At 39.4% G+C, this 26,305-nt stretch overlaps 1 protein-coding gene across 1 annotated transcript in view; it reads right to left on the reverse strand.

Annotated features, from left to right (window-relative positions):
- Positions 1-2,913: 2,913 nt before the first annotated feature.
- The window catches only part of OPHN1 (oligophrenin 1), a 435,527-nt gene continuing 412,135 nt past the window's right edge, over positions 2,914-26,305 (reverse strand). Inside the window, exons 21-25 of the mRNA XM_004715440.2 lie at positions 23,111-23,428; positions 11,116-11,281; positions 10,004-10,054; positions 6,142-6,186; positions 2,914-4,460 (exon numbers count right to left, since the gene is read on the reverse strand). Coding sequence (XP_004715497.1) covers positions 6,150-6,186; positions 10,004-10,054; positions 11,116-11,281; positions 23,111-23,428 — 572 coding nt within the window. The 3' untranslated portion in view covers positions 2,914-4,460; positions 6,142-6,149. The remainder of the gene's footprint in view (positions 4,461-6,141; positions 6,187-10,003; positions 10,055-11,115; positions 11,282-23,110; positions 23,429-26,305) is intronic.

Below are 26,305 nucleotides of genomic sequence, written 5' to 3' on the forward strand. Positions count from 1 at the left end.
GGGACCTAAGAATCTGAATTTCCAACAAGTTCCCAGGTGATTATGCTACTAATGGGACAAGGGTTTCATGCAAAGTATACTGAAATAGGAGGCAACATAAGTAGTGGGTGGTGGTGGTACCATCATGCCTAATGTGTTCAATTTTTTGTTTCCATGACAAAACTGCAGAGTCCGTTCAGAAAAAAACAGTCTGCTACTTTATTGAAAGTCACATGAATAGGCTCCAGGATCACGTTTTTATCTTATAATACACATATATCCCACAAAGGTAATCTTTATAGCCCTCTGTTAATGTCCTAGGCATCAAGTATTTTATTTCCCCATGAAAATGAGAGCTTTTCAAGAATTCTGCTTCAAAGTATCTTGTTTCTCTATTCAATTTTTAAAATAGTTTCTGAAGCCAGTTTTCAGGCTTGCAGTGTGTCAAAACCACAGTTTCCAGCAACCTTAAAAAGCAATGCAGCATTAGGATTGGATGAAAACTCAATAACAGACTGAAATATACAGGTGCTACAACTTTGTTTGGTGGATATAAGGAGGACTTGAAGCATCTGCTGATTAAGATCAAAGACTGAAACCTTTAGCATGGACTGCAGCTCAATGTAAAGAAAATGGAAATCCTCACAATTAGACCAACAGATACCACGATAAATGCAGAAAAGATTAAAGTTGTTGAGTATTACATTTTAATTGGATCCACAATCAACACCCATGGAAGCAGTGAGTGGTCAAGAAATCAAATGACCTATTGCATTGTGTAAATCTGGTGCACAAGACCTCTTTACTGTGTTTAAAAGATGTCATTTTATGGGCTATGGTGCACCTGACCCAAGCCAATGTCTTTTTAATAATCTCTGATACATGCAAAAGATAGAAAATGGACAAGGAAGACAATGAAAAATAATGCATTTGAATTCTGATGTGAACAACGAATATTAAATATACCACAGATTTCCAAAAGAATGAACTAAACTGTATTGGAAATAAAGTACAGTCAGAATACTCCTTAGAAATGAGGATCCTGTCTCATGTTCTTTGGATACATTATCCTTGGAAAGACATCATACTTGGTAATGAGGGTCAATGAAAACTAGGAAAACCCTCAATGAGATAGATTGACAGTGGTTGCAATGATAGTAAACAGCAATGATAATGAAGATATTGAAGACCTCATACTTGGTAATGAGGGTCAATGAAAAATAGGAAAACTCTCGATGAGATAGATTGACACAGCAGTTGCAATGATAGTAAACAGCAATGATAGTGAAGATAGTGAAGGAGCTGGCAGTATTTCATTTTGTTGTGTATAGGGTTACTATGAGTTAGAACTGATTTGATGGCAGCTAATAAGTACCATCACAACAACCAACTAGATGCAAGCACCCTCCCCCCACATATACCTTAGTCATGACAATTAAAAAATGTCTTCAGAATAAAAAAGTAGTATCACTGATCTACATTCTCTTAAAGGTATTTATTTTCTAGTCAAAGAAATACCCACTGGCCAAGGTATGCTAAAAATTTCCTGTAGTTGCTGCTTATTTGCTATCACCCCAAAAGGCTCTTTTGAATGATTATCCACCAAGACCAAATTAGTCCCATTTTATAATTCTGTGCCTCACTGTAGAAGCCCTCACACTATATGAGCTTGAAAAAGGGCAAGAACTTGAGCTCATTCTTTGAGGTTAGCCTAGGGTACAATCAAAGCTAGCCAGTCACTGTTTCCAGCTTCCAAGACTGGGGTCCCAGCTCTTTATGTTCTTTATCCTCAGGCATGTAACCCAGACACCTCTTCCACTGAGATTGCTGTTGCTTTCTCTGATTCTAAAAATCTTCAATATTTATGGCAGTAAATATGGTTTACTCTCAAGAAAACCAGAATCAAATCATGCCTTTACGTATAAAAAGTACTGAAGGCCCATTGACCACTGCTTCTACGACCAAAATCTGAACTCCAGCCTGCTTCAATTAGTCATCTAATAGGGAAGAGCAGGCAGGTCAGCAAGCACATCCTGGGTAAGCCCAGTAGGCCTCACGGTGACTCCACCTGGGGGTAAGCAGAAGGAAGAATGGTGACCACTTGAGTTCTTGCTACTAATTTCATAGTAATTTAGGCTTTTGAGAGTTCAAATTTTGGGAATAGAGATTGAGCATAGCAAAAAAAATGAATGTGGCCATATGGGTATGTCTTAATTTAGAAAGATATCCAGTTCCCAGCTTCACCAAGGCTTTAAGTATGTTTAGCCTACATGTTCCTAAACACTAATATACCATCTTAGGGGTTCAGTCTTGAGCATGACTACTGCCTTTCAACAACACGGTTCAAAAGGCTTCTCGGAGTTGGTTTGGGGCATGTTCTCTCTCTCTCTCTCTCTCTCTCACACACACACACACACACACACAGACGAGAGAGAGAGAGAGAGAGAGAGAGAGAGAGAGAGAGAAAGTTTAAAAAAATTTAAGAAAAAGTGGAATTCAAAGACAATGCAATTTGTCCACAAGCTTTTTTAAGCACGCCCCCTCCATATAGAAAAACATATATATGTGTCTCCCTCAGTACTAGTCAGTGCATTAGCAGGGTGTGGTAGTTACATAATTTCATGTCAACTTGAAGATATATGAGTATAAACGTGGTATTCAACCTGTCAATCAGGTCACAACCTGATGGTGCCTCCTTGTGGGCATGGCCTTCTCATACACTGGGAAACTCCCCTTCTTTCTCTGCCTTTACCTTCCTGCTGGTGAGCTACTTTGAGACCTGCCAGAGCCCTGTGATGTGTTCACAGCCATTAGATCCACGTGACGCTGCACTCACCAACCTAAGATATTCCTGGATTCTGCATCATTGCTTGTGACTGCGTGAGTCTGAAGAGGGACATATGGACTAATATTGGACTGGGATGGGATGTTTCCTTGATATGCAGCTCTTTCTTACACATATATAAGTGCCACTGGATTTGTTTCTCTAGTCAACCTGGCCTAACACACAGGGCATTGATAGAAAGGTACCTAGATTTACTGAATACAGGATATGGATCTGGGTAGGACACACACACACTAACACTTTCTCCAGTAGATTTCCTTCTACAGTTTTACAGGATTGTTTTCATTCCTTTCCAATGATTGACATGATGAATGAAGGTATGGGCAGGCTTTGTGTCTGCAGTTTTTCCACATGGTTGAAAATATGTGGGGATCAGAAAATAAGGGTAAACCCCAAAGTGATGATCATTAAAGTCATCACTCATAAGTCATCACTATATAAGTGTGGTGCAATGGGAAGAAATGTGCACAGGAACCCAAGGACTTTATCTTGGCATGACCACTAACTTCCTGTACATCGGTTTCATTAACTATAAATGTAGAGCTTACACTAAGTTTTGCAAAGACTTACTAACCCAATACTGAATTGGTTATAAAAAGAACCTTCGATTTTCAGGGCTGTGGTTTTTAACCTTTATTAACTCACAAGCCCACTTGGAATTCAGTAAGATTATCTCCCCAGAAAAGAACATTGTCATGGAATTCAGCTTACTATTTCATTGGCTTGCATAGAGTTCCTGAATTCATGGACACTGGATTGAGGACTGCAGAGGGAAAACCTAAAGCAACAGTGACAGCTGCCTGGCCTCAATCCATCTTAATTTCCCCCTCCAGTATTTGATCCAATAGTGGGACTCCTTTAGGTAAAATAGAGTCTGCCCTTTAAAAATAAATGTTTTGAGCTTTTGTTTCTTTCTTGATTTCTTGGAAAGAAAGCTGTCAGGAGAAAATTGAAACATACTGAGGCTTTGACATGCTAAATATGCTTTGCAGATTTGTCTTAAGTGGCTAAATGCAAGAGCAGGAAAGCCACATCACCATGTCCATATGAAGGAAATGTGTGGGCCTTCAAACAGGAGCAAACAGGCTCTTAAAAACACACCGCAGTGCCTGAGCTGAAGCTGGATTCCATTGTTCATATGCTCAATAAGGCATGTTAAAATACCCCAATGTTCAGCTCGTCTACCCACAAGGTAAGCAATGGCTCCAAGTGGCCTTTAATTAAGAATAAGACCTTTAAGACCTGTATTTAGTCACAAATCTTTCTGATTTCAATGTGCTTTGAGGAAGAGAACTTAAACAGGAGCTGAAATCTGGGCTCCCCTCTTCTGTTCAGCCAGTGAATATCTTGGTTTCTGCAATTTGACTTGAAGGAGTTCAGTCATTTTGTCTCACAGGAGAATAAGCAAGATCTCTCTTCATAGGATTCAAGAGAGACCTTTTGAGGGGATAAAGACAGATTGCAAAAGAAAAATAAACATATATTCAGGACAGGTGTCCCCTTTTTCTGGCCTCTCAGAGCCTGCAAGTGCAGGGTCAGTAAGGAGTTGCTCTTCAAGGCAAAATTGCTCAGCACACAAGGGCTTAAAGAGTTTCAGGAGCTGGAAAGTGTCCCTTCATGCCAAGGCTTTTAAAACCTAAAAAGAAAAGAAGAGTGGTAAATTAGCTAGGACTGGTAAAGCATTTAACAACTACTGAACACCAGGATATATCTTGGTAGCCAATCCTACAAATAACAGATAATCTTTTGAGCACAAGGTTAGCTAGGAAGGTCATGGCCCTCATAACTCAGATCCCATGAAAAAGTGATGAGACGTTATGTCTTTGACCTTGGGTAATCCCCATTACCCAAAAAGTCTGATCTACATGACTCCTGTCATCTTAGCAACGCACTTAATTCCCTCTGAAGCCCTGATCCTTTGTTGAGTTGAAATATATGTTATTCTCCTACATTTGTCATGTCATAGAGAGCAAATAAACTAATGCATTTGCTTTGCATTAAATAAATATAAAGGGCTAGAGATGAACATTCAGATGGAAAAGGCTGAAATGGTGGTATAATCTATAGAAACGAAGTCTCGTTACAGATAATAAGATGAACTCTTGACATCTGTTGTAACACTCAAAGGGAGGTTGCTGGCCCAAAGGATATCAGAATTGGAAGGTTTCAACTTGCTCACTTAATACATTGGGAAAATGAGCTTCACAATCCTTTCCTTCATAACAAACCAAACTCACTACCATAGAGTCAATGCTAACTCATAGCAATCTCTAGGACAGGGTAGAACTGCCCCTGGGAGTTTCCAAGACTGTAACTCTTTATAGGAGTAGAAAGCCCCGTCATTCTCTCTAAGAGCAGCTGGTAATTTCAAACTGATGACCTTGAGAATAGCAGCCCAATACTTAACCATTACACCACCAGAACTCCTTGCTTCATATTTGTCAAAAATTTCATAGTGTATGACTTCTAACAAATTGGATCCAAAGGTAATTTGTAAAAAATGCACTCTAGTTTGGATGAGAAAGGTGGTAAAGGAAAGAAAAAGAGAGACTAAAAAACATAAAAACCCAGAATTGGAGGCATTGATTTTTTTCCCCACTGTTGTTTCAAGCAGGTCTTTATTCAAAATAAGCTGTCCAAAAGACAACTTCCCAGGGCATAAAATGGAAGTGTTCATGCAGCCAGCTCCCTGTCTTCGGGGGCAGGCTTCTTCTCGGCCGCGGGCTTCTTGCTAGCTGCGGCCTTCTTTCCTGCCACAGGCTTCTTCAGCTTCTTCGCCACAGCTGCTTTCTTGCCTCCTTTCTTCCCCACCAGAGGCTTCTGGCGGGGAACTCCCTTCTCATCCGACTTCACCCCTAATGCTGCTTCCGCCTTAGCCGCCCTGAGCTTGTGGTTGCGGGCTTGCGGGAGAATGGTGTTCCTGCGCATGGTCTTTGCATATGGATTGAGCTTCAACATAATTCTCAGGTTCTTCAGTGGGTTCTTCTTCAGGACTCTGCGATGAATCTTCTTGCGGGGTGCTCGGAGGGCTCTTTGAATTTCAGGGCTTTTCAAGATTCTGCTAAGGTCTGTGTTGGTCATCTTGTGCATGGGGAGGTTGTAGTTACTCTTCAGGGAGGCAGCCTTCCTCCAGGTGCCATACAGCTCGGAGGCATTGATTTTAAGGGTCATATAAATACAGGGAATGGAGACATGAGGTGAATGAGTTCCCACTCTCTGAACCTAGATGGTTCCCACTCTCTATTCCCCCAAAGTCAGACTACATAAAAAAATATTTTGGAAACAAGGTTTTGTAATCAGGGGTGGAGACTACATACCTGTGACCTCAACTTTCATCTCCAGACAGTCTGCCTTGAGAAGAACTGTGGGGAAAGGAGGAAAAACATTTCGCAAACAATCTTGAAATCAGGACTGAAAAGGCAAAGTAAAGTATGGCAACTACTTCAGGCCAGAACTAAAGAAGATATTTACAAAATAATTAAGTGAGTCTGTTTAGATGTTTCAAAGCAACTATTTCATGCTTATAGATTAGACTCTCTCTGGTAGGTTTTAGAGAACACAGCCACCCAAAGGAAGACATTGTTCACATGCCAGAAATATGGGAGCTTAGAAGTGCAAGGAGGTAGGGCAAGTACAAAGTGAAAGGTAAGTTCTTTGTGCTTGGAGACTGAATCAGCCTTGTCCATCTTCTTGATATGCTTAGATAAGTCTTAAATTAGACTTATCTGGGAACAGGAGGGGGTGGGTGGGATAAGAGGGCAGAGCATTCAAGCTATGTCCATAGTTTTCGGGATTTCTCCTCTTTTGAGTCTGTTCACACATCTACTCCTTGAATTATCTTTCAAAATAGGATTTCAATCACCACTCAATAATGAAGACCCCCACAAAGGGCTACTACTCATATTGTAGTATTTTTGAATGGGTCCTTCTGGAACTGTACATCAGCTGTCTTAATATTTCTACCCTTAAATCTAAGTTAATGTTCCTGATTGGATCTCAATCTAGGGACTCGGATGTGCCATGGTGCCATCAAAATCACTGTGGCCAACATTGAATATTACCAACTTTTTACAAAACTTGTTTCTCTATGATTAATAATTCAATCATTTATTTAATTGCCCAAGTTAAGACTCCTCTCTCTCAATTATTCTCCAATGCCCCATGTTTGATTAGTTAGCAAAGTCTTACTGAGTCCTTCTCTAATCTGGCTTTTCAATTACATTCCTATAGGCCATAGGTTAGGGCCTAGTCAACCCCTAAGAAGATGATTAGCCTCCTAAAAGTCGCACTGAATCTAATCTTAACTCTCCAATCTATCGTTCCCAGCACTACTAAAGTGCTCTTTCTAGAACTCACTCAACTCTATATATGCATTGCTATGCTTAAAACATTTTATCTCCCTATAACATACAGAAGAATATCAAATGCCTTAGTGTGTCACGATCTGGTTCCAATCCATCTTCCTGACTTCACCTCCAGCTACAATTACCCTCTTCTTATCTCCATGTTTCAGCAGCCAAAGTGAAACACTAGTCCTTACTTCAGCCTCTCTAGCATTGCTTGTCTGTCTCCCTAAAATGTCCTTCCTTCCCTTTTCTTCGTGAAGAGTCAATATTCATTTTCTTTTGTTAGTTTAAAAAATGGTAGAAGGGAGATGAATGAGAGAGTGATAACATTCAATATCAGGCAACAGCCAGGTTGCAAGTGGGCAGCAAAAAAAGTGTAGGGAAAAGGTCAATCAGACTACTTTCATTAGAAATGAGAGAAGATCTTGGCAATAATGTCCATAAGTGGGATTTCCCACATGGAAGATGTTGACTAATGACTAACTTATGGATACACTAATACAAGGGTCAGTTAAAAGGTATGGGTTTAGACAAAATAGGCACTTTCTTTTATAGCTGTTGAGCAGGAGAGACCTATAGATACCTAGGATGGTCTTTGCTAGATTTCTACCAATATAGAATCTGAGGATAAGGAATACCTCTTGGGATTTGGTTCTTAAGCTTGGAAGTTTAGGGATATCGTTTCATTAGGTATTTCAGTTCATTATTACATATTGATTTAGTGCTTCTTGCATAGTTCTTGGGGGTTGTAAAAGCTTGCAAATGACATCCAAGGCACAACAATTGGTGTTTATTTGTCTGAAGTAACAGAGAAATACAGGAACTCTGGATTAGGAGAGGGAAAGGGTTAATTGCCTCTATAAACAACTGCCCCCTTTGTCATGTGACTAGGAGAACTAGACGAGAGTGGACTCCCATTATTGACTGTTTTGATCAAATATTTTATAGAATAACCCTGGTCAAAGGAAGGGAAATACAGAAGAGAATTTCATATTTTCATGGACTCCATAATTTCTGGAGCCATAGAGTCTGGGTGAACCCCTGAAACTGCTGCTCTGAAATAATCTTTAAACCTCAAAGCAAAACTATTCCCTGAAGTCTTTAAACCAAATGATAGTTTAGTTTAACTAGTAAAAATGTCTATCTTGAGCATTATGCTCTTAAAAACTGTCAACATGGGATCAAATTACCCTATTGGAAGTTTATCTGCCTTAAAGGGTCCATTGAATTTTGTTCATGCTTCTTATGTGGTGCCCTTCTGGATGTCTCAGTTTTTCTGCCTGAAGCTACAGACCAATATCTCACATTTCTCTGTGTATATATACTTATCATTCAAACTTAGATACCACCTCTTGTTAAATGATTTCTTATAGACATCCTTACTTAATTCTATCCCAGTTTAACTCACTCCATTTTGTTAGTATTTATTTCTCAAATAGTTTATCCTGAGGGAAGGGTAGTAGTAATGAAGGACCACCACAATGTAGTTCTCTCTCTCTTTCTCTCTCTCTCTCTCACACACACACACACACACACACGCAGACGCACACACATACATACAAATACACACACACCCCAACTCATTGCCATTAAGTCAATTCTGACTCATAGTGACCCTATTAGATAGGGTATAACTGTCCCTGTGAGTTTTTGAGACTTTAACTCTTTATGAGAGTAGAAAGCCCCATCTTTCTCCCAGTTCTCACAAGGGGTACCTTATTAAGAGTATTATAGTTTCTCTCTTTGTTTCTTTTGTTCAAACTGATTTCAAATAACCTAGTACAGAAGAAGAAAAGAAGGAAGGAAGGATGAGACAAAAGCAAACAAATAGAAAACATAATCCTAGCCCCAACTCCTGGAAATTCAGTTTTAGTAAATATATAATGGAAGTTAAAAATGTATATGTATTTCCCTCAAAGTTTCTCAGGTGATTTAGATGTGCAGCCAGTTTGGGAGCCACTGCCTAAGTCTAGGCTCCCTGTGAAATGGGAGCCTTGTCTACTCTAAAGATGTATTAGAGCAGTGGTTCTCAACCTTTCTAATGCTGCGACCCTTTAATACAGTTCCTCATGTTGTGGTGACCCCTAACCATAAAATTATTTTTGTTGCTACTTCATGACTGTAATTTTGCCACTGTTATGAATCGGGTAACCCCTGTGAAAGGGTTATTTGACCCCCAAAGGGCTTGTGACCCAGTTGAGAACTGCTGTATTAGAGTATTGCATTCTAAATATCCCTGTCAGCTGCTCTTTTACAATATAAGAAAAGAAATAAATCAATAAATTAAGGAAGCAAGTAACAAAAAATGAGACCTTTTGCAATGCATTGTGTGTGTGTGTGTGTGTAACAGAGGGAGGAAGAGAAATCAGCAGAGAGATAGATGGAGAAACAGAATCAGAGAGGCAACGAGACAATATAGATTGTGAAAGGCAAAGACAAAGGGGCACAAGGAGAAAGAATGAAACCGAGAGAAACAGATGCAAAGACACAGACAAAGAGACAGACAGAAACAGAAAAACACAGAGACACAGAGTGAAACTGAATATGAAAGAGACAAGTAGAGAGGTAAAGTGAAAAAGAAAGAGCGAAAGCGAGAGAGAGAGAGAGAGAGAGAGAGAGAGAGAGAGAGAGAATTAAGACAAAGCCAGAGACACAGAATGAGACACAGAAAGAAATGGAGAGATAGTTATGGATAAAGGAGACAAAGAGAGCCAGAGATAACCAGGGCTAAAGAAAAACAGAAAAGAAATGATGAGAGTGAGAGCAAATGGGAAACTTAAGCTGTGTATTTAAAAAGGGATTTGTTTTCTCTTCTGTCACCTGTTTCTCTTACCTTCCTGTTTTCCTAGAAGCTGTTTCAAAGAATCTGGTTCTGGAAGCCACCCTGAAAACAAAAGATAACCAAGTTGACAAACAAATCTCATGAGTTGCTTTAGAATAGGTGTGAGAACCAATGGCCAATGCCTCTGAACCGGATGAGTTACCAGTTCCAGGCCCTGTCTTTGCTAGCAAAAGATCTGGGTCTGTGGAGAAAATTAACTAGAGAAATGGAAAATGGCCTAGAGCCCACTGGCAGGCACCACTAAGGCCATGGCTGACATCTTTCTCTTTTGGTCCAGACTGATAAAATATGTCACCTATTCAGGTCTTACTTTGGGGTACAGGTAAAGTATATCCTTGATTTCAAAGTATAAATTTTGGTATTTTGTAAATATACTTGTCAATTAGTTGAAGCTGTGAAGGCTTTGTTATTTTTCCCATTTTATAACTGTGAAAAATAAGAGAAAAGAAAATGGAGTACCAGTAGTCAATATACTGAGCAGGGTCCTAGTCATTGGATGAGGTGAGGCGGGCCAGACTAATTGTGGCCAAGTGAAGATAGGCTGGTCCCTGAAAACTATGGCCTCATGCTGGTCACTTTGTCTCTAATTCCTTGACTTGAGGCCAGCTTCCGGCCTGCTGGATGTCAGTTCAACTTTTACCCTGTAAGAGGCTCCCTGGAGAACTGAGTTATTTTGGAAGATTTTTGAAAGTTAGACTGTTTGCTTACCATAAATAAATAATTAGACGCTTCAAGGTACAAGTACAATGAGCAAATATGTTCATTAAATTACTTTGAAAACCAGTAGCAATCACAAGAGAATAAAGAAAAAATTCTTCCAGAGCCTAGAGCATAAAATCAGAGGATAACTACATCACCCTATAGAAATACAAATCAGGGTAGCTAAGAAAAATACATCTCCTAGCAGGTACAAAATCTTGCACTCTTGTGTGTTGAGTGGAACATTCCAAACAAAGCTGGCTTATAGTATTCTCATAAACTATGAATTGAATGATCCCCCAAGGTCTGTGTACTTTACAACCTTCACACCATATGTGGGGACTCAAAGCATTTCTGGTAGCCTTGGTCGGACCTTTTATAATTAGGTTAAGAATCCTTCTTACACAGATGATTGGATTTCCTCTGCAGTGCCAGCCATAATATCTGGTTTTGGTTCTGGCTTCTGGGGAGTAGCTGCCCGGCAGGGAGGGTCTGGAGGCCTCACTGGGGGACGGATGATAGTTGGCTTTTCTCCGAGAGGCCGCATTTTGTTACAATTGTTAGAGTCCCCTGGAGGAAAGAAAATTACCAGGAATTTTAGTGGTTACCATAATGGAACAATATTCATGAGCACCTAATATAAGAGTTATCAGGATCACCTCCCTTGTCCCTCATTTCTTCTTGGTAGACAACTCTGGGTTTTTCTTTGGTGGTTCTTCTAGCAGCTATTCTTTCAGAAAGTCTATATTTGAACCTCATCTCTTGAACTTCATATTTATGTGATCTTGATTATATACAGTTTGTTAAGCCTCCACTTACTTATCTATATTAACAAAATCAATTAGATCTTATAGGATGAAAGTATTAAATTACATATGAATAAGCTTAGTTTCTTAGATACTAATACGTTATGTACTTACCACATAGGTGTTTAATAATGTTTGATGAGAAATTTGAAATTATTAAATTACATTGACTTCTTGTCATTTAAGCCTTGATTTTCACAGAAGTATTCTAACTTTCCTCTATCTCTCTAGTTTCCATGTCAGTCAATACAAAATAAATAAATTTTATAAAATGGTAATGACAAGTGGAGTAACACACTGCTGCTGATGACTATAAGCTGGGCTTATGACTATATAAACCAAAAAACAAACCAAACTCAGCGCCACTGAGTCGATTCTGACTCATAGTGACTTATAGAGCAGAATTGCACCAGTGGGTTTCCGAGTTCATAACTCTTTATACAAGTTGGAAGCCTAGCTTTTCTTCAATTGAGTGGCTGGTCATTTTGAACTACAGATCTTGTTTAGCAGCCCAATGTGTAACCACTACACCACCAGGGCTCCTGACTATATAGCCATCACATATTTTGGCACAATGTAGATGAAGTGGACAATCATGCACATGAGACAGTTCAAACTCTTTGACAAAGTAATTCTACTTTGAGAAACATTCCCAAAGAAATTAACCTAAGGGGGGAAAAAAAGAAAACATAAGAAAAAGCAATTGGCACAAAATATCTATTTTATCAGTAAAAATGTCAAACCTAACCATAAATTTTAAGTAAACTATTCAATATATTTATTATATATAAAGAGTTCCTAGGTAGAGAAAAGGAGCCCTGGTAGTGTAGTGATCTACAAAATCAACAGTTCAAAACCACCAGCCACTCCAAGGGAGAAAAAAATAGGCTTTATTTGATAGCTGGGCAACATCTAATTTCTTCACCACACTTTGCTATAGCACAAATATATGTTCCCTTATTGAGTATCAAACAGAGCCATGATGTAAGAACTAATTGTTCTTAAATTGGAGCAAGAATTTAGTGCAAGTCCAAAACCCATTCCTGGATCTATGTGGTTTTTTTTTAATCTGCCTTTGACTCCCTTTAGAGACCTCCTTTTAAATTTATGGTAGGGAGATCATTTCTCAGGAGCATAAATATCTTCTTTTTTTGTTGCTTTTTTCAACATCCATTTCCTTTAAAGGTAGCTGTGGGCTTATTTTTGTAAATCATTTTATTGGGGGCTCGTACAACTCTTATCACAATCCATATATACATCCACTCTGTCAAGCAATATCTTCTTAATATTATCATTGATTAGTCCCTGGTACAAATTTTGTAAAACACTGTTGAGAGAGGGTTATTGGGCTAATTTGACTAACTGAGTAGGAACTTTTAAGCATTCATCTACGCACTCCCTCTTTAGCCTATGATATTTCTACCGAAATGTATTCCCTTTCCATCTCTGTTTAGCCTTGGTCCACAATACAGCATTTGCTATGAGTTTGACCTCCTCCTCTAGCAATTCTCTTTCTTTTCCCATTCACTCTTAAGTGACCATTACCAAAGGAATTTTAGCATTTTCAGCTTGCATAGGATCTGATGCTCATTCACTTCAACTTGAAGGTACTTTCTTCCATCTTTCCTTATACCCTGAGATCACAGATTAGGAGGAGGCTGCTCTTTCTTGTAGATTCCCCATCTTCAAGAACTTTCTTTATTCCTTTCTATGTCACCTCACCATAGTCACCTTGAATCCTCCCTTCTTTGTGAAACAATTTGGAGGTAGGCTCTAGGAAAGGCAGAGAATCAAAACCAAACACAAAAGATTATTCACACATAATGAGTCAAAACAAGAAAATGTGAATAATGGCCAACACAGCCCATTAATAGAAGCACATGTCTGTTCTTAATACTTTTAGAGCAGTATTAGTCACCCCAGTAAAGACTTGATAACCCTGTAGCTGAGCAAGGCCTGTGCTTATCCTTTCTCCAAGGTCAGAATTGTCTTTTCTCTCCCCTCAAGGCAGAGCTGATTACCTGTGTCATGTATAGGTTGTGGGTAGGTTTGGTTTCACCTGTGCTTAGGGGGTGGGGTCCTAGTCTGCAAGTGCCCAGTTTTAGATTTTCCCATAGGTGTCCTATTAATGTGCCTGATCTCCCTAGCCCCTCTGTTATGGCCCTACACAGGCATTGGGGAGACATCCCCCTCCGTTCCTAATCTAGAGACCTAATGTAAACCAAAAGTCAACTCAATGACATCCACAACCACCAGCACCAACAGGGTCCAGTGACATGTCTGGGGCTGTGGTCCCAGCCTGACCCCTTCTAGTGGCTTTTGATTGTGGCTCCTAGGAGACTCGGGACTATGCTATGAGCCTGGCGGGGAGAAGGCAGAAGAACCAGTGTAATGTAACCAGGAAAGGTTATCCCAGGCAAGAGAGAACAGTGAATGCAAAATCTAGGAGATGCCTGTCTTATTTTAAAAGCTATGGGGCAGACCCAGGAAATGAAAGCTGTGTGAAGCTGAACGGAGATATGCCTTCTGCTGTGAAGAGATGAGGCTGGGACAATCGGGGAGGGTTTGAGTCCCAGAAAAAGGAGTTCAGACTTTGTCCTGAAGGTGGTAGAGCCTGAGCTGGGGAAAGTCTTGATGAGCCCTGCATGCTGGGAGGCAGGATAAAGTGGAAGGATGGGGTTCAGAGGAGCCAGGGGAAGGGGACTCTACCTCCCCTCTGACCCCTAGATCGCCGATCTGACCCAGAAGATCTATGGCCTTCACAGCAAGTTTAAGTGCCCCACCCATCCCTCGCCTGAGCCACTATGTCCCGCCAGTCCGCGTGTGGCTGCCGCCCAGTGGCCCTTGGCTCTGTGCCTGGCCTGCCTGTCTGTTCCACTGGGTGGAAGGACGGACGGGTTCCGCCCTGTTCCTGGCCTGCCTGTCTGTTACACTGGGTAGAAGGACGGATGGACGGGGCCTTGTCTTGTGTGTCTCAGTGGTGTTTCATGGAAAACAGCTGGATCCAATATCTCTGATTTGTTTTTGTTCGTCTTTTTTTTAAAAAATAAAACAGGATGGATTAGGGGGGGGGGGGGGGAGTGCCCCACCCTGCGGAGGGTATGCATTTCTGCAGACTTTATGATGCAGGCGCTGCTGGGGACTCAGTCTAAAGAGTCGCTGGACTCGTGGGCCCACCTCAAGCAAGATAAGAAGGTGGGCACTGAGAAGGTGAGTGTGGGCTTAGGGTCAGACAGGGGGTCGTTGAGGTGAGGAGTGGTCCCTGAAACTGTAAAAGTGGTTGAAAAAGTTTGTGGGAAAATGGATTTAAATGAAAATGGAACTTTTACATGTACTTCTTGAAGCCTTTTTTTGTGTCATTAGATCCCATTTTTATCTCAGAATCTCAGAAAGAAGGCTCCTTGCTCCATGTTCCCCCAGAAATTTATTCTTCTTCCCACTAGAACTTGGATCCCACTGGGATGGAATTGGCTGCTTACAGGTAAGCCTCATCATGGAGGACAGGGACTATGGCCTTTCTTTTGTATACGTCCCAACAAATGAACACATACATATAGCAGTGTTACTCTTCATTCTCCCAAAGAAAGTCTTAAATTCTTTTATAGAAGCTACACACGTGTACTTTCTAAATATAATCCAGGTAAGAGGAAGTCACATGAAATGAAGATAAGAAATAAGTGAATATTAACTTAGAAGAACAGAAATTGAAGGCAGCTACCACAGCTGAATAAGTAAGAATATGGTGTCAAGAAAATTGTCCTAATCTTGAACCTGATAAAAGCTAAGTAGATTAGGGGGGAAAGGGTATATTTATTATAAATTATAATTTAAGAAAAATATATTTTAAAGCATAAGCTTTTGAGACCAGAAAAAACTAGATGGTACCTGAATAACACTACCAACGCTCTGAAAAGGATCATAGTAGAGGGTCTTGGGTAGTGTGGGTAGAAAACAAGTAACACCACTCAAAATCATAAAAAGAACAGGATTAATGGTTGGATGGCGACTGGTGAAATCCCCAAGACTGTGGTTCTTAGTCACCCTTGATGTCTAACACTGAACTCACCCTTGATGTTGAATAATCATCCATTTAAGACCAAAAGGACAGTATTTATCCAAGGAAAAAGTTTAGAGGGTTAGGAAAGAAAGGGGACTGGAATTAGAAAACACAGGAAGGAAATAGAATAAGTGATGGTACCTGGAGGGGATTGCAATGCTGAGTTGAATCAGAATGTGGATAGATTACTAAATGCAAAACTATGATCTGCCTTATAAATCTTCACCTAATTCAAAATAAAAAGTTTTTTTAAAGCACAAGTTCAAGCTCCTTATAACCTGGGTGACTCTGGTAGTGTTATTTAACCTCTTTGATAGTAAATCCTACCTCACAGGCCGATTGAAATGATTAGATGCAACAGAAGAAAAGAAGGCACCTTGCTCCAAAATCCTGGGCCCCAAAGAACCCTTGCTAAAGGCTAGTTTCTTTTCATAAAAAGTAAGGAAAGACTGTGAGAGTATACATAAAAGGTATGTAAAGGGAAAACAATTAAAAATAATTAAAATTCCATCAGTAAATAATACTGATTTTATTGCAAGATTGATTGTTATGGAAAAAATAATTCAACATAGATCATGCTTTTACTATTTTTAATTGCTGAGAAAAAATGAAGAGACTATCAAGTCAACTAAATATATTGGTTCAATGCAAGAGGCAAAGATGTGGGGGACAGGGCTATAGCACGGTTGAGTCACCAAAGCAATGTACATTGGCCAACAATATGGCTGGCAAAGTCACAAACAACAGAACAGAAATGGAGTGACAACTGCAAGGTTAGGGAATGGGTCAAGTGAGGTGATAGTCCTCTTCCCTTTGACACTGCCAGTCTAAGGTTGCTGGCCAGCAGCAAGGCCTAAGAACTGTCCGTTACATATTCTTCAGGGCCAGAGCTGTTAACTTGTATTTAATTGATAACAGTTCTCGATGTGTGGAGAATCTATCATAGAACATTAGCCTAAGTGGGGAAGGAAATGAATATAAGGGGTGAGGAGGAGGGTGTGGGCAAGGATCATAAAGGCAACTATAATCAGAGGTTTGGCTAATTCTCCATGAAGGTCAAATCTACCTCAGTTTTGCTTCTGGTAGCCAAAGTCTGAAGCATGGGGTTTTGAAAAACCTGCATCACGCCAGCCTGTTATTAACTGATTTGAGGCATAGAACAAAGCCAGACCGTGCTACAGCCCAGATTTAGATGATCTGGCTGATACTGAACAAGCAAATTCAGCACTTACATTAACTATTATCTATTATCTCAGAGTGAGTCATCATCCTGGTGTGGGATGGTTAGGGAAGGGTAAGAGTAAAATACCCCTGAGATTTAACTTCTCAAGAAAGATGGTGAGGATAGAAATTGATAGAGAGGGATAAATTAGAGTGTGTGCTGAGCTGACAGGATTTGGCCTACCTCAAGGTTTGGCAAAACGCAAGACAATTTTTACTGTGATGAATATAATTTGCATTACCCAATTCTACACCAGATTGATTTGAAGGTCAATATATGACTTATAAACTTAAGCAGCTGTCCACATAGAATTCCAGCCTTTCTCGGCTACTTTCCAGGAAAGGCAAATTTTGGCAAGGGGATGGATAGGGGAGAGAATTGCTAACATATTTTGAATGCTGATTAACTGCCAGACACTTTGTTTGTTATTCTTTCTAACTCTAACAATAATTCTGTGGGGTGAGCTGTTTTTCCCATTTCACAGATATGAAAATCAAGGCAGAATAAGGTTAAATAACTCAGCTGTGATTATACAAGTTTATCACTGGATTAAGCTGAATAATTTATGGAATCAGTTGAAATGAGATTTTAGCATTATATATATAATCTTTTTTTACTAAATTGTGCTCTGAGACAATGCTGTTAGCCTATGAAACAGGCCATGGGAGAAATATCCCACTGGCCTCAAAAACAGAAGTTTTGCTTTACCCGAGCAAATGCTTTCACCTTAAGAATTTAGAATTAAAAAAAAGAACTTAGAATTATATGATCAGTAAAGTTTCTTTCTTTCCTCTTGGTTTTTAGAAAGTTTGGAATGAAATCTGTGACACCACTCCAGTAAAAAGCTTCATGCTAAACATTTTGCACACTAGCTTACTCCTATCACTTCTGCCATCTCCTGACAATCTTACTTTTTCTCTTCCTTCATGGAATCTGTGAAATTCTTCCATATACTCTAAAATTAAGGACAGAGGCCAGCAAACTTTTTTCTATAAAGGGTCAGATAATAAATGTTTTAGGCTTTTCAGGCTTTAATTATGTTTCTTTTGCTAGTATTCAATTCTGTTGTTCTAGCATGAATGCTACAATATGTAATAAATGGGTGCAGTTATGTGCCAATAAGCCTAATGGACTAGACTCTGCTCACCGGTCATAATTGCTCAGCTCTGATCTAAACTTCAAGAGGGCAAGGAACAAATGTCGTATTAATTCCTATATTGTCAAAACTGAGAATCGTGGTAGGTACACAGTAAAATCCCCAACCAAACTCACTGCCATGAATTCAATTCCAAATCAAAGTGACCCCATAAGAAAAGGTAGAACTGCTTTTGTGGATTTCCAAGGCCATAACTTTGGAGCAGCTCATGGTTTTGAACTGTTGACCTTTACATTAGCAGCCCAATGTGTAAGAAATATCACCAGAGATCCTAAGTACACAGTAAATATTCAATAAATACTTGCTAAATAATTCCTGTTATTTATTTAAAAATTTTTAATAGTTTACTGTATTGTAAAATGGCACAAATTCTTTTTTGAACTGGGCATAAGGCACATAAAATGATAGTCTCTCCAAAATCCCCCATGGATGATCCCCAATCTCCCAATAGGAATCTCCATATGATATAGTTAAGTAAATTTATGTAAGTCAGCCACATCTTGAGCTTGTCATAGCTTCAAAAGTTCAGAGTTTTGTTCATATTTATCTTAAACTGGAAGGTGAGAATGAAAAAACAGTGGCTCACAGATTTGAAGTTTCTTGTAGGAAGCTGAAGTGAAGGTTTTGTCTTAGTAGAAAGAACATAGATTTTGGTGCTAGCTATATTTGGTAAGGTTTAGATTCCAGCTGCACAAGTTACTATCCTATGTAACCACAAGTAAGTCACTTAGCTCTGAGAAACAGAGAATGGGACATTTTTCTTTTTTTCTTAAATCATTTTATTGGGGGCTCATACAACTCTTATTGCAATCCATACTTACATAGATTGTGTCAAGAAAGCACATTTGTACATTTGTTGCCATCATCATTCTCAAAACATTTTCTTTCTACTTGAGCCCTTGGTATCAGCCCTTCATTTTTCTCCCTCCCTCCCCTCCCCTCCCTACCTCACAAACCCTTGATAACTTATACATTTTTTTTCATGTCTTACACTGACCAATGTCTCCCTTCACCCACTTTTCTTTTGTCCATCCCCCAGGGAGGTGGTTATATGTAGATCATTGTGATCAGTTCCCCCTTTCTCCCCCACCTTCCCCTTCCCCTTCTGGTATCGATTTTTGGTCCTCAGGGATTTATCTGTCCTGGAGTCACTGTGTTTCCAGCTCTTATATGTACCAGTGTACATCCTTTGGTCTAGCCAGATTTGTAAGGTAGAATTGGGATCATGATAATGCTGGGGGGGCATTAAAGAACTAGAGGAAAGTTATATGTTTCATCGGTGCTATACTGCATGCATCCTGACTGGCTCTTGTCCTCCACATGACACTTCTGTAAGGGTATGTCCAATTACCTACAGATGGGCTTTGGATCTCTACTCCACACTCCCCCTCATTCACAGTGGTATGATTTTTTTGTTCTTTGATGCCTGATACCTGATCCTATCAATACCTCGTGATCACACAGGCTGGTGTGCTTCTTCCATGTGGACTTTGTTGCTTCTCAGTTAGATGGCCGCTTGTTTATCTTCAAGCCTTTAACACCCCAGATGCTGTATCTTTTGATAGCCAGGCACCATCAGCTTTCTTCACCACATTTGCTTATGCACCTGCCTTGTCTTCAGCAATTGTGTTAAGAAGGTAAGCATCATGGAATGTCAGGTTAAAAGAACAAAGTGTTCTTGCATTGAGGGATTACCTAAGTAGAGGCCCAATGTCCATCTGCTACCTTAATATTAACTTATAAATATATTTACATAGATCTATTTCTCCATCATCATATATAAGTAGATTTATATATGTACATGCCTGTATTGAGACCTCTATAAATGCCCTTTGTCTACTAGTGCTTTCCTCTATATTTCCTTTTACTTTCCCCTTGTCCGACTATCATGTTCAGCCTTCATTTGGGTTTCAGTAATTCCTCTATGTTTCATTGCCCTTGATCAAGCCCTACTAGGCCTCCTACACCCTCCTTGCCATTGATTTTAGATCACTTGTTGTTCCCTTTTCCCTGGGTTTGTTAACATCCACTTCCTATCCCCTACCTCCCCCACTCCCATGTCCCCCTGGAACCATCAGTCCTGTTTTCCCTCGAGATTATTTACCCCACCTATCTTATCTAGAAAGACCTAGAGAGATAATAATATGCACAAAAAACAAGACAAATGAAAGTAACAAAAGAAAACAAAACATCAACAAAAAACTACCACCAACAACAACAAAAAGAAAAGTCTAAAAATTTCAAGGTCTGTTGGTTGACCTTTAGGAGTGTTTTCTGGTCGAGTCTGATTGGGTGCCACGCCTTCGCCCCAAAGTCTATTTTTGGTATTCTCTGGAGACTTCTTTGCTCTGCTCCCCTTGCAGTTCTGTTGCATGCCCTTAGTGTTTCGCATTGGTGTGGTGGTGTCAGATTGGGCTCAATTCTCACACTGTGTCTCCAGTGTTGTCTCCTGTAGCACAATGAGTCAGTGAGGGATTTCATGTCTCATAGTGGGACCCGCCCTATGGTCCTCTCTGCATTGGCTGCTCTGAGCAGGAATACCATCTGCAGGGCTTGGTAGGCCAGGATGTGCTTTACTCTTTCTTCCTCTCCCTTCATTTGCTCCTATGTGGTCTGATTAGACATGTCCCTCTCCCTGAGCTGTAGCTTCAGTGCTGTCCTCTGAAGTGGATTCTTCTGTGGGTAGGGGAAGCTGCTCACATAGTTGGGATCAGAGCCAGCCCCTCAGACCTCTCTATTGGTTCCTTAATTAATGCCAGTATGTTGGACTGGCATATTTTTCATAGTAGGGTTGTGAAATCAGAAATAGTAGGAGTTGGGTAGGCTTCAAAAAGCTCAGGAAAAAATAGACTGGAAAATTCATAGACAATTTACATAAATTTTTGAAGGCCCCTTCATATGATGGGGTACCCCACCCCAACCAGAATATTTTTCACAAGCTACGTATTTAATTTTTTTAACAAAACAACCATACCATCTTCAAATTACTCGCCATTACACTTCAAATATTTGTCAACCTGTGATTCCATTTGTGGAAACATTTTTCAAACTCATCTGCTTGGTTGGCTGACAACACCTCCCTCATTTTTATCTTCACTTCTTCTATGTCGTCAAATTGCTGTCCTTTCATGTCCTTCTTCATTCGCAGAAAGAAAAAGAAGTTGCATGGAGTGAGGTCAGGTGAGTAAGGTGTGTGGGGCAAGAGAGGCATGCTGCTTTTTTTTGTTGCCAAAAACTGTGCATCAAGAAGGCTGTGTGATCAGGTGCATTATTGTGGTAGCAAAACCAGCCCCCCACCCCTTTGCCACAAATCAGGTCTTTTTTATTGCACACTTACACTATCTTTTCAGAACCTCTAAATAGAAAACTTGATTAACAGTCTGACCTAGTGGGGTGAACTCCAAATGCACTATCCTCCTCACATCTAGAAAACCAGTGAGCACCATCTTGATCTTTGATTTCACTTGATGAGTATTTGGGGGGCAAGGTGATGATGGTATCTTTCACTGGCTTGACTGATGTTTGCTTTCAGGGTCATAAGAATAGCACCAGGTCTGGTCACCGTTAATGACCTTGGGAAAAAAGTCTAGGTTGCTTTGGAGCTGTTCTTTCAAAGCATAGCTTGTTGTCACACAATGTCTTTTTCCTGGTCAGTCAGAATCCGAGGCACAAATTTCGCAGCAACCCTTCTAATTCTGAAATCTTCCATTAAAATTCACTGAACTTAGCTCCAAGATACTCCAGATAATTTCCCCATCTCTTCAAAGGTCTGTTGTCAGTCTTCAAGCACAAATGCATGAATGCTCGACATTTTTGTTCATTTGGGAAGTCAACCAATATCTAGACCAACATCTAGAAATGTTTGTCGTCAATCAACATTTCACCTTTTTGAAATGAGAAAACCACTTGTACACTTGAGTTTTTCCCATAGCGCTGTCCTTGTAAGTTGTGTTCAACATCACAACAGCTTTGGCGGCATTTTTCCTGATCAGTAAGCAAAATTTCACAGTCACATGCTGTTCTCTTAAATTGGCCATCACCAAAAACAAGGTTTAAGTGAAACTGCTTTTATGAAAAATCTCACTGTGACCAGAGAGAATCTCCCCATATGATGCCACTGGGTGCACTAACTCAGAGCAAGTTGTTCGATGCTCCCCTATCAGGAAAAATGCATATCATGAACACTCTGCCTAGTGGAGCATTTTCCCATTTTGGGGGGGGGGGTACCCTCTCATATATTAATACATAGTAAGCAGCGGTTCCAGTTGTACAATTCAGTGGTTCAGTGGTTTAATTCTTGGCCAGTTCAGCCTCACATGAAGCCACCACCTGACTCAAAATGGAGAGCTTTTGTCCTGTTAAGATGCTGAATGGATTTCAGTGGAGCTTTCAGACTAAGGGGAGAAAAATGAGGCTGTCTGCTCCCATAAAGATTTACAATCTAGCAATACCAAAAGATAAGTGCTACTCTGTCTTATAGGATCACTACAAGCTGGAATTGACTTGATGAAAGGGGGTTTGTTTTTTTGATCCAGACTAAGACAGACTAAGAAGAGACACCTGGTGATCTACTTCTGAAAAATCAGCCAATGAAAATAGATTCCATTGTGCATGAAGCTGTCATGAATCAGGGACCAAGTCAACAGCAGTTAACAATATCATTCCAGGCAGACAGAAAATACTCAATAAATGTTAACAATAATAAAATTAATATTATAAATAACATGACTAGCTAAATCTACTCCCATGGAGTAAATTCCTACTCATAGTAACCCTAATAGGGTTTCCAAACCTATATATTTTTTTTATAGTAGCCAATAATCTCATTTTTCTTCAGTGCAGTAACTAATGGGTTTGAATCACTGACTCTAACACACAGATAAATAATGAATGTATAACATGTGCCAGCTCGGTACTACTACAGTACTTGGGATATTGAGATAAAGAAATAAAACCTGCAAAAATCCATGCTCTTTGTGGTGCTTACATTCTAGTGATTATTGTGAATGGTTTTTATGTTCTTGCCCTCCATTCGAAGATTAGTGACAGTAAACTGCAACAGATTTCCACTCACATCTAATCTCCAATTTCAAAATGATCTCAAAGTGAAAAGTAGTTGTGTTCAGTTCTGGTACCCATGGGATTCACAAGTACTTACCCTCCTTGTTGTGAGCCAGGACTCGTGGAGCTGGTCTCTTTATGTTGAAAGAAGACACATTGGTGGGCCCAAGGCCTGCTATGGGTCCATTGATGGCCTTTAGACTGGATTTACTTCCTCCATCCTGCAGTCTAGGTACCAATTTCCCCACTTCTACCTCAAGACAGTGTTTACTCTCTGAAATTGGCCTGCTTGGGGACTTCTTTCCAGAAGCAGTTTCTCCAATCCTCTGCAAAGGTAGTTTGGGGTATTGTGGCAGCCTGTGGGGTTCTATGTTGGTCTTGCTGGCACCATTAAATGCTTGTTGTTGGATTTCACCTGGGAAAAGTTGGTACAAAGAAGAAAGATTAGTGATAACCTTTATCACTTATTCAGTTTAATAGATGCATATACTTAATTCCATCTTCAGTAAAATATGAATAGTTAATATACCTATCCTATGAGGTTACTATGACAATTTCATGAAATTATATACTTACTTCTGTGCCTAGTATATAATTAAAATTCTGTAATTGGTATTTATTATTTATACTACTATCTTTCAAGTGAGCATGAAGGGCTAAGCCTTTTTTCTCCCAGAAAATTTTCTTCTTGTTGGGAATCTCATTAATCAGTGTTGTCACCATAGTAGTTGGAGACAAGGGAGGTTCCTTTATAAGCTGGCTCTAATGTAGATACGTGGCCCTTATTCTTTTATTAATTCTAGTCCAATTGTGATAAGTTTGAAGCAGCCAAGCAAATAATTATCAAAAGCTCATAAATATTGGCAAAGGCATAAGAACAAGTGTGCCATGGGTTCTAGGATATGCCTTATGGTAGAAGTGACCTGTAAGCCACTAGCATTCAGGAGATAAATCTCAAGCACATCTAACTACTTTTTCAAAACAGTGAAGTATACAGTGACATGAATTACTTATCCCACCCACTTTAGGACAAGTTTATCAATTACAGATTCCTATTACAACACTTCATTCCTTAGTGGAGACACCCTAGCAACTTCTATCCTGCTCCAATTTAGGATGATAGCAGAGATTGAATTTGCCATATGAGTCTCAAGAACATCATCAAAATCTCAATGGAGTATAGGTAGCTCAACTTTTAGAAAGATGTCCCACAGATCTGGTCTGAAAGATCACTATCTTCCAAAAGAGAAAAAACTTTCTCTTGACCCCTAAAACAGGGTATAGAATGATAAGAAGAATGATGCTGAGGCTAGAGCCTTCTTCTAGGGAAACCATTTTCTAGGTGGTGGGGTATTCTGAATAATAATAATGATAAGAATAACAATGATGATAATAAGAATGATAGTAATAACAGCAACAGATACTTGGTCCCGTTCTAAGTGTTTTTCATAGATCTCATGTAATCATCCAAATAACTCCTAAACTAGGATGCTTTTATCATCCCATTTTGTAGAAAGGGTACAAAGAGGCTCAGTGTCAGAAACCTAGTAAGAGTGGTAGAGGTAGGTTTCAAATCTTAAAGTGTGTTTTTGAATTCGTATTCTTAAAACTACACTGTGATGTGTTTTATTTTATTAAGGAAGATGATGGATTCATTGTAGTAGGACTCTCAAACTAGGAAACCTCCAAGGATTCAATAAACCTCTTAAAGTAAACTTACATAAATATGCATAAAACGTAAAATGTTATACTGTACATATTTATCTAACTTTATTTATCTGGAGAGTTTTCATTGTTCCAGTCAGTTATAAGACTTCTGCATCATCCTCTTTCTCTAACCAGTCATCCTTTTCCAGACCAGCTTCAGAAACTGTGGGGGACTGGGACTGAATTAGAATCAGAAAGTTAAGTCTCAGAAATAGGCAACTGTCCAACTCTTAACCTATAAAATTATCTTCCAGAAGTGGGTAAGTAGTAGAGAGGAATTCTGAGAGAGTGCATGGTAGTCCCATAGGAGAAATAAATTATCTCTAATATAAATAGAGCAATGCATATAAGTGCTGTAAAGTGAATAGCATTAATTTTGTCTAGCAGGGGTGAAGAATGATGTATAAAAAGGCATCATTTGAGCTGAGCATTGAATGATTGTAATAGGTGGAGAAAAGGGGAGAGGAAATTTTAAGCAAATAATAATTTGAAGTAGTGCAATATGGTTTTCTCAGAAGATGTAAAAGAAATAATGAAACAGGTTTAATGTAACTTGTACATGGGAACCTATTAGAAAAGAAACAGGTGGGAAGCTTAAGATGAGGTTAATAAATTGGGCTGGGGCTATATTAAAAAAGCCCTAAATGCTACACTCAAGAGTATGAATTTTATCCTTGCCCACAAGGATCATGTTTTATTTTTATTATCTCTGTGTGACTCTTGGCAGGGAAATAGCATTATCAAAATCAATCAGAAAATACAAGAAAGACTGGAGGTAGAAAAACCATATATAGGATTGCTAATGAAAAGTAAACTACAGCAGAAACAGTGAGGAGAAGATAGATTTGAAAGATATTAAGGAAGTAGAAATGGATAAGGCTTAGGTATAGGGATGTGAAGGAGTCTATGAAAATGTTGACAGGACTCTCTGAGATACTACAAAGAAACTTCAAAAATTTTAGATAAAAACTTAATGGAAAGACAATCGATTTTTCCACAAGTGCTTTGAAGTTCCCTCTGGGAAAGAACACTGGTGAGCAAGATTGGTTAATTCCCAAGAACAGTATTTGGACAGATTATGAGAAGTACAATATTATAGTAGACAAATGAGCTTTGTAATAAAATATATGGGTGCAAACTACCACTTAGTAGCTGTGAGAATTGGGCAAACTACTCACTGTCTTTGAGACTCCAATGAATGGATTATAAAATGGGGATCATCATGCCTAATTCACATGGGGAATTATACAGATTAAATGGTATTAAGAATTCACACTATTGGGATGGCTATTATAAAATATGGACAATAACAAATGTTGGTGATGGTGTGAATAAAGTGGAACCCTGGATAGAAATCAAAATTGGGACCATAGAGAGAAATTAAAATAGTACAGAAACTTTAGAAAACAGCTTAACGATACAACCTGACCATGCTTCAAAAGTTTCAACATAAATTATCATATGATCCAGCAATTTCATTCCTATAAACTCAAAATAACTGAAAATAAAAGTTCACATAAAAATCTGTACACGTTCCATGATGCACACCTTCCTGACACGATCGCTGAAGACAAATGTGTGCATA

This window comes from Echinops telfairi, unplaced genomic scaffold, assembly GCF_000313985.2.
Source record: "Echinops telfairi isolate 266 unplaced genomic scaffold, ASM31398v2 ScPeMD7_7423;HRSCAF=8461, whole genome shotgun sequence".
Classification (NCBI taxonomy): Eukaryota; Metazoa; Chordata; class Mammalia; order Afrosoricida; family Tenrecidae; genus Echinops; species Echinops telfairi.